A 21,540-nucleotide genomic window follows, 5' to 3' on the forward strand; every position below is an offset into this window, starting at 1 on the left:
AGAGTTTAAGCTGTGTTGAAGAATGAAAGGCAGCTTTAACTGGACAAAAGGGGGAAAAAAATCCCACATTGACAGCTAACTCAAGAGACAAAAAGCATTAGAACTCAAGTCATTACCTTACTTAAGGATAAATAAGTTAATTAATTACATTAATGCATAAGCAGAAAATAACCTACAGTAACTGCTTTGCGATATGGAAGTGCAAAAGACAACTGAAAGGGAGGATAGTTTCTATATATGTGGTTTCTATTAAGGGACAGAGGAACGATAAGAAATCAAGGACAAGGAGTGTGGTGTAGATAAGTGAGGAAATCCGATCATTACTACAAATTTAGTTGAAATTTAAATATTTTAACTATGGTGCCTCCTGTGAGGGCTGTCTGTTTTCCACATTCTGCAACGGTAAAATACGACTTAGAGGCGGATATTTGTTTTACTTTATGGGCAACAGTTGTTGACAAAACTCGCCTCATGGTTGACTCTGAGAAAAAAACTCTTTCCCACAGAGGGGAATAAACTTATTCGAATATGAGCTTTTTTCCACTAAGACTTGTTTTATGGGGAGATGTACGAAATTATTTACCGGGTTACAAGCAATGATAATATCGGATGTTGACTCCTCAGCGTCATCATTTTCTATCTATTGAGAAATCCCATTGTAAAAGTAATGAAGAAAAAAACTATTCTGCCGTCTAACTCCTCCTTGGCCCGCGGGGGGTGTGTGTGTGTGTGTGTGTGTGTGTGTGTGTGTGTGTGTGTGTGTGTGTGTGTGATCGGCGGCGTTGTTTGAACGGAATGCTGACATAATATTCACGGATTCTTCCTCGCGATTGGTAGAACTGTCACAGATATCGACTCCCCTCCCGTTTCTTCTCTCATTTTATCCTAGTCTAGCGAAGCATCTGTTTTTCGCATCTTTCTCTTGACAATACCAATAGTTAGAGAGGGTTGTTTTTTTTTTTGATTGCCTTCTTGCGAACGCCGTCTGTTTTCCACATTCTGCAACGGTAAAATATGACTTTGAGACGGATATTTGTTTTACCAAATGGACAATTGCTGTTGACAAAACTCGCCTCATGGTTGACTCTTTCCCACAGAGGGGGGTGCTTTAATAAACTTATTCGAATATGAGCTTTTTTCCCCGCTAAGACTTGTTTTATGGAGAGGAGATGTACGAAATTATTTACCGGGTTACAAGCAATGATAATATCGGGTGTTGACTCCTCAGCGTCATCATTTTCTATCTATTGAGAAAACTTATTGTTAAAGTATTGAAGAAAAAAACTCCTCCTCGGCCCGCGGGGTGGGTGTGGGTGTGTGTGTGTGTGTGTGTGTGTGCGTGTGTGTGTGTGTGTGTGTGTGTGCGTGTGTGTGTGTGTGTGTGTGTGTGTGTGTGTGTGTGTGAAACAAGATCGCCTGTCGCTGCAATTATGGTTTGTTTTTCAGTCTCTCAAAAGGAAAAGTAGTATTCACTAAGGGATAGTTATTCGTTTTTTACACATAGACAGCCTGTAGGTTACAAGCGGATAGAAAGTTCTTCTTTTCATCACAAGCTATGGTGTATCTTAAAGGTTTTTTACAGCGTCTGTATTATAGGAAAATAAAATACTATTGAAATCTCTACAGGAAGTCACTCTTTATTTCCATTACAAACGCCGGTGCAGCTTAAGAAAGTAAAATTACATCCGCTCTGTCTCTCTATTCATCACAGAATCATCTGCTGCATCACCGCTGTGCTTCAGGAACCATACCCCTCCCCTCATGCTTAGGGAACATGACGCATCAGGTCTGAAAATGACTAGACACTTCCGGAGTATTTCCGGTAGGGTCATAAGGTCCGGATCGAGGCCTTCCATAGTAAATATGCTGTATTTGAATATGTCATATTCAAAGCCTTCTTCTTTGGGAGAGCAGATCTCATCGGACACAGGAACGCTGCTGGGCTGCAGAAGGAAATCCATCTTGTGTCTGTGCCTTAGAAATTGTGACGGACTCCACCTCTCTGCTTTTTTATTCCCCTCCAACAGATGGCGCGCTTCCGGAGGTTTCCCCCCTCCCTTCTCAGGATGCAATTCGACACGCGGGGGGTTTCCCACCCCCCTTCTCCGGATGCGATTCGTCACGCTCATTACACGCTTCCGGGGGGGGAGGGGCGGGAGGTCAAAAGGTCGTGATTAGGGCCATCAATCACTTCGGATCAAATTTTGTCATAAGCTGTATGGTATTAACTCTCTAGTACAAGGTCAGGAAGAACCAGGTAAGAAAACAGACAGGGAGTACTATCAGGCACAACAGAAACTTTTAAACTGGCAAAGAAAAAAAACTAATTTTACTCGTACAATCTGGAGGTTGTGTTCTCCCTATATTAAAGTTGCTATACACAGTCTACAAAACAAACTGGGTTGTCAGCCCTGGCACTGCATTACCATGTTGAGCTTCAGTCAGAGGAAGTCACGGTTGCCAAAGACTTTTTGAAGCTCAAGAGTGAGGCTGGTGCCATTCCAGATATGTTAACATTGTACAATCTTCTGGATAATTAGATCTTCCCCAAACTGAAAACTGTTATTCAGGTTGACCTAACAAACCCAGTTAGCAGCTGTAGCTGTGAAAGGTCTTTTAGTGTCTTTCATCAGCTCCATACCTGGCTGAGAAGGACAATGGGTGTTATGTGACGGCTGTGTGCAGGCAGGAGAAGGACCCAAAGTGCAGACTCCGGAGACAGAAGGTAACTCAAAACAGCAATCAGGGAATGGGTAACAGGAGGGAAACACAGCTGGGGCAAATCAGGCCTAACGAGACAAGGGGAAGCAAAACCAGATACATTAACCTCAGACAAGGACCTTCAAAATAAAACAGGAAACATGACACAGACTGAACTAAAGACACAGACTCGCACGCACTGCAACAGAGGGAACAGAGACGTGGGACCAGTAGCAACTGACGGGGATATAGCAACTAAGGATACACAGAGACGCGAACTAGACAAGGGGATACAGGTGACAGGGGAGACAGAGCAACTAGAGAAGACAGAGACATAAACCATAAGACAGAACTCAAAGAAACCAAAGACTAGAAAGTATAAATAATATAATAAACTCAAAAACCCTGGGTCAACGACCCAGGCATCCTAACAATGGGTCAAAGCAGACTCCAGCACCTGGCTGTGATGTCAGTTGAGAAAGAGATGCTTGAGAGACTTGACCACCAAAAAGTGACAGACAGATTTGCCAACCTCAAGCTGAGGCGACATAGGATAAAAGAAAAAATCTGCAGAGCCATAGTAGTATGTGCAGTGAAGATCTTTTCATACATTGTACCATAGGCAAAGGTGTCTCAATGTTTTTTAATTTTGTAATAATATTTTGTACATTTCAAGGACTCTATTTTTGGAGTGTATTTTTATGTATCTGTATTATATTATACATACACATTAAAAGTGAATCTCTGTCCAAAAAATGCACTCAGTTTACTTTTTACTCACTATGAGCATCATTCATTATTCTCCCGCAGTAATTAAGGTTAGGATATGTATTTTTTTTTATTCCAATCCATTCTTCTTCTGCAGCATTTAAATAACCTTTATCAGATTTGATGGTTTTGTTACAGACTTTAAAAAAAAGTGTTTTGCTTTTCTTTCACAAATGTGGGATTAAATTGTGTTAAAATGTACAAAACAATGATGTCATGTTTTGTGATGAGGACCCAGGCACAGAGAGACTTGATGAATTTAAGAATCTTTTGATTTAATAAAGAAATTTGCAGACTTGCACAGAGATGGTAAAATGATGATGACTGATAATGGAGATGAAGACAACAGACGATGAGGACAGGGAGGAACAGGGGTTTAAATGCACCAAGGAGACAGTCAGAGAGAACTCAGGAGACATTTAAGGATGCAGGGACTGACAGAGACGGGGAAGAAGTCTCATCGTGACGAGTAAAGTTTATCTTGCCTGGCTGGGCAGCTCTCTGGGTGCTCAGCACCCCCAAAGCTCTGATCCTAGAATCGCCCCTGGTGCAAACGTTACCGCTGCTGCTGGGTTGAGATTCACGAGTCCGGAGCAGAATTAAAAACACGACATTCATTTAAGGTCATTGTGTGTTTTGTGAGCAAATGCTTTTGAATATTCGTAGTGTTTCCTCCCTTAAATGAAATATCTACTTTGCAAGTATCGCAAGTTGCCCTGTTGTCATCCGTTCTCGTAAAGTATAATCAAACTTTTGAGCGTTTGAGCCGCCATGTTTCCTGCCAGGTAAATGACGCTCCGCAATGTGGTGACGTCATTCGGGGCAACTGGAATCGATAAGGGAATCGGTTGCAAAAATGGCAAACAATTCCAAGGAATTCAAACAGTGCGAACGGTTCTCAACAAGAACCGGTTTTAAATACCCATCCCTAATCACAGGTAGGAACATCATTACATCTGACTAATCAGCCTCGGGCATTTTAAACTTTTGGGTTTTAGTGCAGTTTGGGAAATTGGGTTTTGAGCACTTACCTGCCCCAAGACTTACAGTCATAATATCCAAACTAACAATGATAACCTTATTCTGGGTGCCACTGTAGCTCAGTGCCTGAGTAGGCGACCCAAGTGCATCTGTCCAACCCTCAGCACTTATATTCTTTCTCTCTTCCTGCTCCACTGTCCATAAGAAATGTGTGGCATCATATTTGATCATACATAATGTTCACCTAAGTGATGGTGAGGGTTTTTTTTAATATTTTTAGATGAGCTTGATGTACCCAGTAATGGGTAGTTCTGTTTTTCTTACAAATAGCATTTTATAATGTAAGACATTAGAATTGTGTAGTGCAGTGAATATTTCCACAGGATTGTGTAACATCATTAAGTCATGAATTCACCCATTTAAAGAGATTTTCAAGCTATAAATTGTAAAGATATGTGTCATTTTGGCCAGTTTTATAAATTTATAACAGTTTTTATTATACTTACATGACATATTTATTTTTAATGTCAATCTTATTACTGTTAAAGCTGGATTACTAATTCAATATTTGTGATTTACAGCTGTAATCAGTGCCACATTTTTTTTTACCACTTTTTATGTATTTCCTGTTTTTATGCCAGAATTTAAATGCTTTGTCCTCAGTAGGTCTTAACTGTTACTGAGCTTACATTGTTGAAGCTAAGCATATATGTTTAGTCACTTTGTCTTGTTGGAGACTATTATTTTCTGAATCTTCAGTTATGCTGATGTTACAGCAGCACCACTGGATAAGTCTGACTGGACTGGACGTTGATAAGTGTTGCAGATTTATAATTGTATTTGTATCGAAGTGTCAGTCTCTGTACTTTGAATTAGAAATGTTTCCAAACAGATGTTCCTTTAAGTTTACATGTATTCGTCTTTTTATTTATTTATATATTTAAATATGATTTGAAAGACAAAAGTCCTGTAATGTCCTCCAATAAATGTTTAACCTCCTGAGGCCTAAGTGGCCATCTGTGACGACCCCGGCCTTCAAACTAGTTTTTTTTCATTTTTGTGTTTATTATGCAAGATAGATATGCAAAACACGGATGACAGAAGTTTTCCAAAAATGGTCCTAAACAGACCCACCACATTTCAAAACATACTAATCATAGCCTAAACTTAGACTTAAACTCACTTAAAAAGGTTCACAAACAATCCAAAAAAGTCTAAAGTTTTGACCTTATGTCTGCATTATGGAGTCATTCTTGGATTACAGGAGACAGTGGGACGGCCTAAATCCACAACAGATGTGTCTTCCTAGGTGCTGGAACAAGTTGTCTGCCAGATACCTCGAAGTATCCAGGAGCGCTGGTGCTGCTTTAAAGGCAAAAGATCTCTAGTCAAATATTAATTCCACAACGTTTTCTGTTTACTTCACAGTAAAAGATAATCCTTGCATTATTTATGAAAGCATTCTCACTTTTCTTTTAGTGCCTATAACATTTTCACTGTGCAAACATTCTGTGTGTATTTATAGGTTGTTGTCCCAGATCCCAGCCACTGAATGTTTGACTCCACAGCCAAACTTCCTCTGTTCCACTCAGTTGTGCTTCATTACTCAGTCACTCCGTCTCTGGCCAGTTCACTTCGTTTTCTGCCCATCTGCTGGCAGATTTGTTTTTATGTGATGACTAAAATAAAGAACTGAGAGCTTGCCACTGTGAGACCCACTCATAGAACAGAGCCTTCTAGAAGCTGTTATCACATCTCTGTGAACTGTAACTACATGCTGCAGCATTAACACGTCTTTAAACTGGAGCAAAGCAGCCAACGCTCTGGTTTGGCTGCAGGCACCGAAGGCCTTGCCTTGGTAAAAAAGTTTGTTGATGTGTGAATCAGTTTGTGTGCACTCTGTGCGTACTTACTTTTACGTATTAGCCACAAGCAGAGTGACTCAGGTCAATCAGCAGTTAAGCACAAGCATGCTGTTGCAATCATGTTTGTTCACAGAGTCTCATGCATGTTGGTTAGTTTCAACTTAAGACCCACGTTCCTCTTTGTTGCTTTGTTTTATCACGTTTTCTCGTGATTTTCCAGACCTTTCCCTCAACCCTGAGAACAGGAAGTAATTTTTGCAGTTTGGAATCACATGATTTGCCTGCGTGGAACATTCAAAAATGCTGACAATATTAAACAGTCTTTGTTGCAAGTTTCAGTGATGACTCGTTCCATTTAAAAGGTTTCTCTTTGGTCTCTGTCTGACTTTGTCTACTTCACATATACAGTGGCTTGCAAAAGTATTCGACCCCCTTGAACTTTTCCATATTTTGTCATATTACAGCCACAAACATGAATCAATTTTATTGGAATTCCACGTGAAAGACCAACACAAAGTGGTGCACACGGGAGAAGAGGAACAAAAATCATACATGATTCCAAACATTTTTTACAAATAAATAACTGCAAAGTGGGGTGTGCGTAATTATTCAGCCCCCTGAGTCAATACTTTGTAGAACCACCTTTTGCTGCAATTACAGCTGCCAGTCTTTTAGGATCTGTCTCTACCAGCTTTGCACATCTACAGACTGAATCTTTGCCCATTCTTTTTTGCAAAACAGCTCCAGCTCAGTCAGATTAGATGTACAGCGTTTGTGAACAGCAGTTTTCAGATCTTGCCACAGATTCTCGATTGGATTTAGATCTGGACTTTGACTGGGCCATTCTAACACATGGATATGTTTTGTTTTAAACCATCCCATTGTTTCCTGGCTTTATGTTCAGGGTCGTTGTCCTGCTGGAAGGTGAACCTCCGCCCCAGTCTCAAGTCTTTTGCAGACTCCAAGAGGTTTTCTTCCAAGATTGCCCTGTATTTGGCTCCATCCATCTTCCCATCAACTCTGACCAGCTTCCCTGTCCCTGCTGAAGAGAAGCACCCCCAGAGCATGATGCTGCCACCAGCATATTTGACAGTGGGGATGGTGCGTTCAGAGTGAGGTGCAGTGTTAGTTTTCCACCACACATAGCGTTTTGCATTTTAGCCAAAAAGTTCCATTTTGGTCTCATCTGACCAGAGCAGCTTCTTCCACATGTTTGCTGTGTCCCCCACATGGTTTGTGGCAAACTGCAAACGGGACTTTTTATGGTTTTCTGTTAACAATGGCTTTCTTCTTGCCGCTCTTCCATAAAGGCCAACTTTGTGCAGTGCACGACTAATAGTTGTCCTACGGACAGATTCCCCCACCTGAGCTGTAGATCTCTGCAGCTCGTCCAGAGTCACCATGGGCCTCTTGGCTGCATTTCTGATCAGCGCTCTCCCTGTTCGGCCTGTGAGTTTAGGTGGACGGCCTTGTCTTTGTAGATTTGCAGTTGTGCCAGACTCCTTCCATTTCTGAATGATTGCTTTTTGTAGCCTAAGCGTGCTTTAGATTTCTCAATAACTTTATCCCTGACCAGTCTGGTGTGTTCTTTGGACTTCATGGTGTTGTTGCTCCCAATATTCTCTTAGACAACCTCTGAGGCCGTCACAGAGCAGCTGTATCTGTACTGACATTAGATTACACACAGGTGCACTCTATTTAGTCATTAGCACTCATCAGGCAACGTCTATGTGCAACTGACTGCACTCAGTCCAAAGGGGTTGAATAATTACGCACACCCCACTGTTAAGTTATTTATTTGTAAAAAAATGTTTGGAATCATGTATGATTTTCGTTCCACTTCTCACGTGTGCACCACTTTGTGTTGGTCTTTCACGTGGAATTCCAATAAAATTGATTCATGTTTGTGGCTGTAACGTGACAAAATGTGGAAAAGTTCAAGGGGGCCGAATACTTTTGTAAGCCACTGTATATGATGAACTCACCATTCCCAAAGTCAAGCGTGCTGCAGCCCACTTAAAGAACAGAACATCCCACAGGGCCCACCCAATCTTAAATCTTCAAGTTAAAGTGGGGTATTTCCCCATGCATTTTACTGAAAAAACACAAATAACACAGCCTGTTGGGTGTAAATGCGACCCCATGAAAGTGTTAAGGCCAATGTGTCAGCGAGTACATTTATCAGTCATGTTCAGTCATCACGATTATTATAGACATGCAGCTCCCCTGAAGTAACTCCACAATATCTTGGAAATAGATGCTGACATCTCGTGCTGATGCTGAAATCTGCAATCACAGTCAGTGTAGTAGAAACGTTTCTTTCACATTCTTGGAAGTGCCACTGTGTTTGAAGTTCCAAGAATTTAAAAAAAAAAAGTTTTAATGCTGTTTAACCACAAAGACAACACAAAAACTTGGCCTTGGCTCAGAAATACATAAACAGCATAATATTTACAATTGAGCAGTATGCTAAACATCAGCAGGAAGATGGCACTTGATAGTCTGGTGTAAATTATTGGATTGAGGACCCCTGCTGAGGGTGTCTTTATGGCATCTGGCAGACACTCGCTGCCATGACATTTAAAGAACAAAGTCTCCGATAGCAGATTGGTTTAATTCAGGAAAATGTCCATTGCTCTGGGAGAAAAACATCTGTTTTTAGACATGCTATAAAGAAGCAAAGGATCAAAATCAGAACCACTAAACCTCCGTTAGACTAGAGAAAATTGTATAACTACAGGTCTTAGGCTAAAGGGGGAAAAGGAGAGGTGTGCCAAGCAGGGTTTCCAAGAAGTGTGGAATCAGGGCCTGGATACTGCCAGCATTGCAAAATAGTATCAGCATAATTGACAAAAGGCTAGACCCATAACTGACTGCTACAGCAGAGACTACGTTCTGGCAAAGATGAGGCGGTGGGGCAGAACAATTCAAAGAGAATTGATTGTAAAAGTAGCTGCCACTGCTGCTGTTCAGGCTGTAGTGCACACCTGCAATCCTGTAATCAAGCACAGACCAAGACAGAAAGAAAGAAAAGGAAACTGCAGGAACGGCAGGAGAGGAGATATAAGAGTTATGCACCAGTGGTCTATTGTATTGTGAATGACTTCAGCCCAATCTAAATGATTGATATAGATTGAAAGCACAAAACCATAAGAGCTGAAACACTGAAGGATCCAGCTGTCATACAACAACACAGCAGCAGTACTTCCTTACTTTGTAACAACAGTGTTCATAGCAAAATGGTAACATGGTAACATTCCAAATAGAGACCAAAGCAGACGTACAGCACAACTGTTGTGCTGCTCTGACTGCACAACAGCTGTGCTGTTATTAAATGTTTACAGTATAATACCAGCGTAACGCTCTGCAGACTGTCGCATGCAAAATGCAAGACACATGCGCAGGACAACTCAGACTTGTGTCTGAATCCGTTTGTTTTTTTCAAACTCGGATAAAAAGTCATTTCAAAATGAAGTTTTACATTTGTTTATAAATGAAGGATTTGGTGTATAAAATGTTGGGAGTAATGCAGTTACAGTTTCTCTCAAGCGCTCTCCAGCTGCTCTAACAAATGAAGAAATCTTCATTTGTTAGAAATCGTCATCTTACTCTGGGGTGACATGCCACTGAAATCCTCCCATTTGAGAAGCGAGTCGTGTTATCAGTTAAAAATTATAGTTCACAGAATTTTTCGTTATTTCTGTTTGACCTTTAATATCATCTAACATTATTTACAGGAGTTCTGAAACATTCACAGATTTTATGTAGATTACATCTTGCATTGCAAAAGACTATTTTTCAATTCAGTTCAATTACATATAGACAGCGCCAACTCACAACAACAGTCGCCTCAAGGTGCTTTATATTGTAAGGGAGACCCTACAATAATAAGACTACTTCTTATAGTTGATGTAGTATGATAATGTCGTAAGATCTTCCTAGCAGCTTTATTAAATGAGAAGGACACAGTGTTGGTTATGATAAATAAGGCTCACTATGTGCTGTAACATTTTCTACATGTTGGATTTTCTTTGTTACTATGTGCTGCAACTATGTTAGACAAGAAGAAAGAGCCTGTCTGTGTCTGTGTGATCTTAAAATAGCTCATCAGCAAGGTTTGATTTCACACAGAGGGAGAGCAGACGCTGGATGGTCTGTGATTTGTGGGGAGAGGAAGCCACTAGCTGCCAAACGTCGGCATTACAGGAATCCCACTAAGCCCCTATTCTCCAGCTGACACAACAATGACCTTCAGTAAAGGATTTAATGTGTCACGTCTCAAGCTACAGACTGAGACCGAGGATAAAATGATTTGCAAGGCAGAAAAATGTATAAGTGTTTGTGCCAGTGTCCAATAGATTTCTATTATTACAAAAGAATAAATAAATTATAACAAAAGCCTTCAGAAATGTCAGTCCTGTAATAAACTATGAAAAAAATATTTCACTTTATTGTCCAGCTATAAATAAACTAAGAAATTAAAGAGAGTGATGCATTTGGAGATAAAATTGAGAAAAATTAATTTTTCCAATATATAATTTATTTGTGAAGGATTATTTGGGGTTGTGCAGAATGTAAAAATCTGATACCAGCGTAATTTACTTGTTGCCTGTCTGAACTGTAGTGAAAACAAAATACATTTACTATGATTAATATGACTATGAGATAATGTAAAAGTGATAAAAAAAACTTTGATGCTGCTTCATACTTTTATTACAGTATGATGATGTCAGCCTGTTATTGTGAAACTGTGATGTCGTAGGGAGTCATGCAGAAAAAATAAAAATTGTGTTGTACAGCCCGCTTCATGTTCTTTCATATGACATATTATTTAATAAGCTTTCTTGATTTTTTTTTCCAAGGTCAACTTTGACCCTGGGCACTAACAGTGAAGGTCAAGGTCAAATGCTTAGCCAGCCTGGGTACTTATGCCCCCCACGGCCTAGTATACTGTTTGAAGACAATTAATAACAAACTGTGGGTAACATAAAGTTTTTACTAATTTTCATATTTAATGTGACCTTGACCTCACCAGAATTAAATCAACTTGAGCTGTCATTGCTATTATTGTTGTTATCTGCTATCACACAAGATTTGAAATATCTTGAAAACTGGACACTGGATTGCTAACAAACAGACAAACATACGAAACCGATAACACACTCACACCCTTGGGAAAAATTCACTCATTTAAATCTTTATTGATGAAAGACTGGAAAAGAAAAACACATATGGTCAACTGTACAACTGATGGATGGAAATGATTCAATATGTGAATGGAATAATTAATTTGGAAAAAATGAACAACTTTGTTTTAGCAGGATCTTTGTTACAAACTTGTTGAATCTTTTCAGAAATTCTGCAAATAATTTTGTAAATGTTTTGTACAATTAGAAGACAGCCATGTGAAGTTGGCAATCCTGCATTGCATGTGCTGAACACTGCGTTTTAAATAGTATATTGTAATATGTAGTGTGTAAATGAATGCTCAGTAGTGTTAGTTTTACTAGCTGTGTGGAGGCAGTGACACCACCAAGTGCTTTTGAGCACAAAACAGTTTTGATTTGTTTTCAAAGGTTTTGCCAAAAGAGATTTTTTGTGATTGTAGATTGAAACAAAAAACTATTAGCATGTGACTTCCAAGAGTACTGTTCATATCACTTTTTATATAAAAGCACCTTAACACATTTTTGAGGGAAAAACAATGCCGACTCTACAACACATATGCAGAAGTGGTTTCATGTTGGGTCTTGTGACACGTTCCAACAGTCAGAGGACTGGTTCATGGTCTGATTCCTCAAAAAGCAGTGATTGACCATCAGCATTCACAAACTGTAAAACCTTTTGTTTGAAAGTAAAGGTCTGATTATTTCTTAATGTTTGAATGGCTTCTGTAAAGATGTGAACTGATATGCTTAAAAGGACTAGCACAATGTAAGGTTAAATTACAATTTTTTGTAAAATTGTGCTTAATGAGTAATTAACACCAAAAAGTCAATATATTACACTCGGCTAATCCTTTCAGTACTTACTAGTGATGTGTCGGTCGCGAACGAAACGGCTCTTAGAGCTGACTCTTTGAAGTGAATGACGCGAGCCGGCTCCTTATCAAGAGCCATGGGGTTTTTTTTCTCTTTCTCTCACCCTCTCTCTCACTTTTTTCCCCGCTTCACTCCGCACGCGAGCCTTCTGCTTTGCGCTGAGCAGAGGGGGGAGGGGCGGTAGTTACACTCGCAGTAGCATAGGAACAGAGCGGGAGGGAGAGAGAGAGCCAGGGTCAACAATGTCACATTAGAAAGGTATAGTAATCATCCACAACTATTTTCAGTTGCAGATGATAAAGGATTCAGAAAGTTTATTCATGCAGGCCCATATGACAGAGAATGTGCATGTTCTTTTTGTTTTCATATTTTTTCATATTTATATTTAATTGTGTTGTGGTTTGCAGTGTTTTGTGTTGTTTCACTTTAAATTTGTTTAAAAGGAAAAAGCTGAAAATTTTAATACTTAAAAGTTGAACTGTGAATAGTTGGTTTTTGTATTATATGATTTATTTATTACATTTTATGTGGAGTGAATAAATAAAAGTATATTTACGGTGGCCCCTACAGACAAAGCACATACAAACTCCGAAACACGTACAAACTCCAAAACACATACAAACTCCAAAACACGTACAAACTCCAAAACACGTAGTAACACAACAGAAGTGCAGGATGCTAGGGGCAGTTTTGAGCTTTTGTTACCTAGTGGCTACACAAGCCAGGACGTACCAACGACCGGATTTGGTGTGTGGTAATAACAGGTAAATGAACATTTACATTTTTTTAATTATTTGAATATACATGAGTGCTTGTGTATAAATACACAAACAACACACATATGCTTCCAACTGTGTAATTTAAGGGATCTAGGCAGCTGTTTTGGAAGTTCAGTTAACACTAGAAATGTGTTTTTGAGTTTGTACGTGTTTTGTCTCTAGGGACCACTGTATATATTTAGATATAAACATATATAAATAAAACCACGGGGTTTTTTTTACATTAGTAATTCCTTTTGTGCATAATTTTATATTATTGTTAATAATTAATTAATTAAAGCAACAAAACAACCTGAAGAGTCGGTTTGGAGCCGAAAGAGCCGGTTCTCTAAAAATTAAAACTTTCTACTTCCGCTGACAAGCCGGTAAAAAACCGGATGTGACTTCATTTTTGGGCAGGTGACTACCGTCAGCTGATTAAAGTCGGCTGTTTGTGGTCAACAAGGCGAAGTGCTCAGTCATTGTTGTGGAGTGTGTTTCTGTGATTTTCCAGCCGTTACAATGAGGTCCTTATTCCTGTTTGTCATCGCAGCGTTAGCCTTGACTAACGACGCCTTGGTGCGGTAAGGGAAATATTCCGTTTGTTAGCCTCCTGTTATTTCGGCTGGACTCACTGCTAGCTCGTCTGTAATGCAACTTACCATGAATAACACTGCAATACGCGACAGTCAGGCTGTGCTTCATAGGAGCTGTTTTTGGTAGCAGGCAGCCAGCTTTATTCTTACATTTATTCAGCTTGTTTTAGCTAACAAGCCCGCATCGTCTCCCGTGTGCTCATGGTATTCTCTTTGTCTGTTGGTCTTGTGACTTGTGCCCCCCGTCGTCCAAACACACAGCTGTTTATCAGCGGAAAGCAAAGACGCTTCCAGAAAATCCAGACGTAATTAATCATTTATTATGGCTCACTTTCGTCGGGTAAAGTAAACTAGGTTGGCCGGTAGAACAACATGGCGTGTAGAAGGCTCTCAAATTGAAAACAGCTGTAATTAATACACCTGAGCTTTATCTGCACTAACATGTCAAAACGCCTACTGTGCGGACTGTGCCTGTTACAGGTGTTTTTCTTCCTGCCTGGGAGCCGTTAAAAGCGCCACAGTGAAGCTAAATGTCTTTGTGTTTACTTTGGGTCTAATAATAATAAGTGTATAAGTGCTGAACAGACATGCGCAGACAGACACGAAAACTATATTTATAACACAAACAGATCTATAGATGAATATATAGGGAGGGAGGTGCCGGTATGAAGGAATGCTGAAAGAAATATATTTACAATCCTATTCAGTAACAACTACTGCCATAAAATCATGATCCCAGACGTGAGTTGAAGAACAAAGTAAGCCCACTAGTTCAGTATTAAAACAGGTTTTGGTATTTATGAAAATCGAATTTCTCGGTCCCTCCTTTATACTTACTACCACATCTATTACTGCTACTAATATTAGTACCATTGTCGTTAATAGGAATAAATGTAGGAATAATAATAATAAGACATTATTACTGAGTGTGAATTTAGACCTAAATTAGGGCTAACATGGAAGAATTATATGTGATAGGTGAAGTCACATGTATTTAATACGTAGTATAAAGGAATATTTGGAATATTTAGATTGAGAAGAATGACTTTTATCCATTTTAAATTATACATTAAATTAAGCAGGGCTCAGATTCTGAGTAGAGTTAATCGACAGCCTGTTTTCTGACTTTCTCAGATTTTCTGTTGTTGGTAATTAATTGTCAGATGAACATTAAAAACTCAGTATGGGATTTTGTTGTACGTCTTGGTTTTAAGCGTAGCAGTAAGATGGTGATTAGTGTTTCCTGAAGCCTTTGGGTCACATGTTTGTTTCCTGCATAGCTACAGTAAAATAGAGGGACTTTCAGTAGAAGGGTTTACGCCTAGTTTACATTTACAGAAGCAATGAACCCTACTAGCATTTTCATTTCAAGAGGGCAGAAGAAATATTTTTTAAAGTTGATCATGTCATGCTTGCCTTATGGGTGGTGCACATTTTTGCAGCCCTGTTGCAGAACATTTTGTAGATAAGATGTGGCCCACTTGCTACTTCCTTATCTGCGAGGCGTTAGTATTAAAATGTGTTAATATTTCACAAAGGAAACTCAGTGGACTGAAGATTTTCTCTTTTTTTCCCTGTGGTTTAAACTTGATAGAAGACGTACTTTTAAAATTGTCACTGGGCAGGTTGTTTGTGGTTGTGCAGTGTGAGCAGAGAAGGTTGAGCTTCACTGTTAAAAGTGAACACAACATCGACCTGAGGGTGGGGTCGATGTTGTGTTCGACCCCACACAACATCGACTGTACATCAGTACAGTCGTGTTGTACTGATGTAACTCTCTCTGGTAATTAACGCTAAGTAATGGATTAATAGTTGAACTAATATCGCTCACCAAAACTGAAGCACAGAGTTTCCATGAAAATGTAGAAAATACTCCAAGAGCACAAATACAGGCAACAGGTGCAGTTCAGGGGCTTGAATTTGCAGAGGTGAGGCCACAGCACACAGTTACTGGCTACAGCTTATAGTGCTGGCACTGGGGAAAGTGGCTTCACCCCTAATGTTAGTAATTAACAGAATCATAATGAGTGATTTATTCTTTTGATTTAAAAAAAGGAACTTATGTAAATCTTTTGTGAAGGCAGAAACTGGAGTTTTTCAGGAGGCCCAGGAGGTAGCTGCCTTCACGGCTAAGCTCACAGGGAGGCTAAAGCTTTGGTGTGCTTCTAAACGTGTCGCCACACTTTCTGAACCAACTGAACACGAAATGTTACATTTCTGCAGATCACAGATCTAGGCATTCAGACTTGTGTTATGTCACTGCAAATGAACAGAGCAGTCTAATTTTGTTTTCCTCTTTCCAGAATTCCCTTAAAGAAATTCCGTTCCATCAGACGTGAATTGACCGACTCGGGGAAAGGAATCAAGGAGCTTGTGGCTGACAAACACTCCCTTAAGTACAACTTTGGCTTCCCCTCGAGTAACGGACCCACTCCAGAAACCCTTAAGAACTACCTTGATGTAAGCGTCACTCTCCAAACTGGCAACCTTAAAGTCTTCACTTTCCTTAATGCACTTTTCACAAGTTTAAAACCCTCGCAGGGAGAGCCACAACAAAGGTCTTCTTGTGCTGTGGCTGCCTCAGCCTTCCTCTGTAAATCCTCCAGCAGTTTGGAAAAATAGGCTCGTCTGTCAGGCAGAGTCATTCCCAGCAAACACATTATATTTTTTAACAAGGCTGATTCACAGTGAGAGACTGAGAGACACAAGAGGAACAGGGACTATCTGACAGCTGACTCATTGATCTGGAAGCTGCAGGATCCTAATGAGCCTACAGAAGACTGGTTAGCACTGTTTTACTCAACACATCGTGGAATCAGTTCTTTTGTCTTCAAATACTCAGTCAGCTTTTATAGGTTATAAAGAGACACAAAAACCAGACTTACAATTTTGAGTAGACCAAAAACATCAAGGTTTAAACAAAAACTAAAGCTAATAATAACCGTTATAACAGGACGAATCTATAACATGACAGTTGCTCTGTATTAGTTTCAGCCTAATCTACCCAGAAAACAGGGAGGTTTAAATGGTTTTTCTTTTATATAATCAAACCAAAAGTGAAATTATTAATTGTCTTCTTGTTATCTATCATAAGAAAACTGCTGCTTGCTGTCTGCTCATGAGTTTTAGTATTCCTGCTGCTTTTCCATCATAGTTTGACATTTGTGTCCCTGCAAGGCTGAAACGTGAGAGTCTTCACAGACAAACCTAAACTGTGAACAGCCAAAATCAATCACTGGAGCAATCAAAGGAACGTGACTTCTACATTTTGCTCAGAAAAAGGAAGCGTTGTGTGACCGCAGTGACTGGGCAGAAATGTCGACACTATTTTGCAATGAAGGTTTCGATCTGAGAGATTTTGTGTCACATGAAATGGAAGTTTGCTTCATGTCCTGAATTTATGGGGTAGTCATTTCTTTTGTGTAGCAGCTGATTTACTGCTATGACTCACTTCTTATTTGACCTGCGTCCTAATAACATGTGCTGATACTGACAGACGTAAAAACAGGCTGGCTCACTTTTACATGTACGATGAGACTTTGTTGTAGACCTGGTCCTCTTTAGGTTACTATAACAGAAGATCAGCTGCATAGTTCTTCTTTCAGCTCAGCTAACTGATCGATTTCTTCCTTTTCCATCCAGGCCCAGTATTATGGCGAGATTACCCTGGGAACGCCTCCTCAGAAGTTTACCGTGGTGTTTGACACGGGTTCCTCCAACCTATGGGTGCCCTCTGTTCACTGCTCTTTCTTCGACATAGCATGCTGTAAGTTATCAGCTCCAAAACACAAGGCGTTCATGGCGTTGCCGTGCAGAATCAGATTACCTGTGATCACACAAGAAGATTTGTTTGAACAAACAAAGCACAGATTACAGAGACGGATTAAAATGTGTGTTTTTGTTTCTCAGGGCTTCACCACAAATATAATTCTGCAAAATCCAGCACATATGTGAAGAATGGAACTTCCTTTGCCATTCAGTATGGATCTGGCAGTTTGTCGGGCTACCTCAGTCAGGATACATGCACTGTAAGTTTCAGCGGTCCCACATTAGTGTATAGTCGGAGTCAGTTCCTTCTAATTATTCGTCCTGCTCTTTCAGATTGGAGACATATCAATAGAAAAACAGATCTTTGGAGAGGCCATCAAGCAACCCGGCGTCGCTTTCATCGCAGCAAAGTTCGACGGGATCCTCGGCATGGCCTACCCGCGCATCTCCGTGGATGGGGTGGTTCCGGTGTTTGACAACATCATGAACCAGAAGAAGGTGGAGAAGAACGTCTTTTCCTTCTACCTGAACAGGTGAGAGCAGCCGTTTCTAAGCTCAAGCTCAGAGTGTTGGGCTGCAGAGTGACCTGCTCAGAGTTCATGTTTTCTAACCTTATGTTGACGTGTTGCTGGTTAGTGTGAACGGGACACAGCTGTAAAAGACCAAGATGGACAAACAAGTGTTTTTAGTGAAGCAGTGAGCCTTGTGGGTAATGTCAGTGCCAGGTTTTTGGTACTTTTGCTATTTGTTTTATATTTGCTGTGTTTAACTGAGTGTTTTGTATGCTGCTGAAGGTCTGAATGGATAATCTCTTACATAACAAGAAAATCACACGACTGTTTCTCCCTTTAAGATTAAGTGTTTTCAGACAAACACTTGGGCAGGTGCTAATATCAAAGCTTGCTGTTCATCAGGAACCCTGACACAGAACCTGGTGGTGAGCTGCTCCTGGGAGGGACCGACCCCAAATACTACGACGGTGACTTCCACTATGCCAACATCAGCCGGCAGGCCTACTGGCAGGTCCACATGGATGGGTAAAGGCTCAGATATCGTACTCATACGTGCTTAATTTCTGAAGCGATGCATAAAACATTCACCTGAAAAATGTTTATCGAGTGTTTAACAAACTTATCAGACCACCTGTCGTTAAAAACAAGAAAACCGTGTTTAAAAACTACTGAAATTCATGTTTTCATATGTGGCACATTGGACTGCTTCCAGATGTCAGAAATGAATCATGCGTAACATTCAAGTACTAAAACATAATTCTATTTTAGCATCAGTTAGCACATGTGGGGGGATTAACCATTACAACACTGTTTAATTTAGGCACTGCTAAGCAAGCATTTCTGGTCTCATGTCTGAAGATTCACTGCTTTGCTTTGTTTTGCATCATCATCATCAGAAGTTTAATCTTTGATTTTTAGTTCTTGTTTGGACAGAACGAGATATCTGGTGGCCCAGCTTGATCACCAAAAACCCACCGAAATTGAAATTAACTTTCATGTAAGCTATGACAGAGTTTAGCCCCCTGCATCCCGTATTGAATTAATGGTTATTAAAACAGTTGCATCAGTACCTGAAGTCTGAAATATGTTGGACAGCAAATGAACACAAATTGGTCAAACAGGTCAGTCTGAAGGAGTTTCAGTCAGTACGTGTTTGAATCACTTCTTCCAAAGTGATTAAAATTTAGGACATTTAGTTGAGTGTCTTCGTGTAGCGTGAATGTTTTTGTATGTGTTTGACAGGATGACAGTTGGCAGCCAGCTGAGTCTGTGCAAGAGCGGCTGTGAGGCCATCGTAGACACTGGGACCTCTCTAATCACTGGCCCCGCTGCCGAGGTCAAGGCCCTGCAGAAGGCCATCGGAGCCATCCCGCTCATCCAGGGAGAGGTGAGAGCAGTCCTCACCTTTAATCTGCTGAATAACACTGTGATATAAAATCCTTCAAACATCACTCACACAAATACAATACAAAACAAAGTGTTGTTGAAATTTGTGTTTTAGTACTTGGTGAACTGCAGTAAGATCCCATCGCTGCCTGTCATCACCTTCAACGTAGGCGGACAGAGCTACACTCTGACTGGAGAGCAGTATGTCCTCCAGGTGAGACTGTTTCCAGCAGAGGGCGGCAGAGCGTCCCCATCTGATGTGACAAAACAACACTGTGACTGTGTTTCGCGTCATTAAAGTCCAAACAAATGCAGTTTTGTTGGATTTAGCACAACCGGCAGAGGGCTGGCTTCGTGTCTGAGGAGGGATCAGTTTGTTTTCCTCGTTCCTGCTCACGAGCGCTTCAGATTCTCTGAATTATGTAAAAGATGGTCGTTTCATGTTCACCTGTTCTTGACTTTATCTTTGTCTTCCTATTAGGAGAGTCAGGCTGGGAAGACTATTTGTCTAAGTGGCTTCATGGGATTGGACATCCCTCCACCTGCTGGGCCCCTATGGATTCTGGGAGACGTTTTCATTGGCCAGTACTACACAGTCTTCGATCGTGACAACAACAGGGTGGGCTTTGCTAAATCCAAATGAGCCCATCCTGCACTTTTGAGGAGCATGTCCAAGTGCAACGCTACAAATCTAAGCTGCACACGTTTTCTGTTGCTTTGCAATCAAACGGTATAGAGCAATAGATTTTATGGAATAGACTAAATGCACTGATCTGAACAATATGTAAGATTTCCAAGAGCAGGAGAAGCAGATAGGATACTTCGTGAGTTGTGTGATAAGTGTCTAAGAGCAGTCGATTATAAATTTCCTGCCCATTCAAGTGATCCTTTTTCTTTTTTAATCAGGGATTTGTTTTAAAAAGAACTTTTGAATTTGTATTTTTGGGAGGAAGATGGTATCTACTACTGATAGGTGTGTCTTTTAATCTGACTAGCTTCAATAAACAATTTTTAAAATATGATCCGTTTTGTGTTTTGAGTGAATTGATTTTGGGTGGTTCTTTTAAAGACACAGTCTCTGTAAGTTTTAGAAAAGTACACATTTCCACCTGTTGTCTAAAAGTCTGTTTTGAAAAGTGTTACGTCATCAGATCAGAGTTAGGGCGTTTGTGGATGCTAACTGTAAGCCATCGCCAGTGGTGCTTCACCATGAGTCATCATGACAATGGCTAAGTATGAAGCAAAGCCTCCAGTTTAATCCACTGAGGAATTTGGTGATATGCAGGGGGTGAGCTGTTGAAGCTCAAACTTTGAGCACTATTGTCTATTGTACATTTCAAAATTGTTTAAGAGCATTTTATTGAATCCTAGCTTGGAACACATCCAGACTAATCAAAGAGTCAAATTAAACTACATTTAGTACAGCTTTCTTTACCATTTGACACCGATCTTCACTGTCAAACGTTCACATCTTCTCAAACAACATGTCAGGAGTGTGAGGTGTTTTCCCATTAAAGGTTCATCAGTGTTTGTCCATAAGCCTTGTTTTATTAACTGAGTCCTACAGTATAGTATAGTAAATATTCCAGCGCGTGGATGAGGCTGACAGCTGTAGTTTGAGTTAACGGTTGGCAAATATGTTAAATATAAAAATCATCTAAATTATATTATGTTTGTAAAGACACACATTTCCACAGATTAATAAAACTGTTGCTTTGATATTAACTGAATAAGAAACTGCAAAATGTCAGTCAGTTGCCTGAAGGAGGGCAGGAATCAGAGGAACCTGTCAAATAAAAGCTGCCAGTACGTAGCTTAGGTTTACAGAGTCTATTACCCAGATAGATGACTCGGAGTTTAGCTTAACTCTCTTTCTGAAACAGAACATTTTCCCTCAGCTCACAGTTGACAAACCCAGAATTACCACTCCTTCAACTCTCTGGACCCCAGATCTCCATTAAGGACCTCTTAAAACCACTTCCCTGTACAGGAAGATGGTTTTATAGTATGTGAATAAAAATGTGCGACAACCAACAAGACTCAAACTTTATTATTCCCTCAAGTGCTTTACATCAATCACTATAATGTACAAAATATCAGCTATACATAAACCATAGATTTCCCCATAAAAGTAGTTATTTTAACCAACATTCTCAATAAATACA

The 21,540-nt window shown here is 40.1% G+C and overlaps 1 protein-coding gene across 1 annotated transcript; it reads left to right on the plus strand.

The window, feature by feature from the left end:
• The first annotated feature begins 13,529 nt into the window (after positions 1 to 13,529).
• LOC146583776 (cathepsin D) lies at positions 13,530 to 20,397 on the plus strand. The gene is made up of 9 exons (XM_085277340.1): positions 13,530 to 13,697; positions 16,013 to 16,169; positions 17,352 to 17,475; positions 17,619 to 17,737; positions 17,811 to 18,010; positions 18,392 to 18,514; positions 19,232 to 19,376; positions 19,491 to 19,589; positions 19,857 to 20,397. Exons 1-9 carry the CDS (start codon positions 13,636 to 13,638, stop codon positions 20,016 to 20,018), a joined length of 1,191 nt encoding a protein of 396 aa, XP_085133466.1. The 5' UTR covers positions 13,530 to 13,635; the 3' UTR covers positions 20,019 to 20,397.
• Positions 20,398 to 21,540: the final 1,143 nt, after the last annotated feature.

The sequence above is a fragment of the Mchenga conophoros genome, linkage group LG1, assembly GCF_057382185.1.
Source record: "Mchenga conophoros isolate Kocher_MC1m ecotype Shallow Benthic linkage group LG1, M_conophoros_male_GT1.1, whole genome shotgun sequence".
In the NCBI taxonomy this organism is placed as follows: Eukaryota; Metazoa; Chordata; class Actinopteri; order Cichliformes; family Cichlidae; genus Mchenga; species Mchenga conophoros.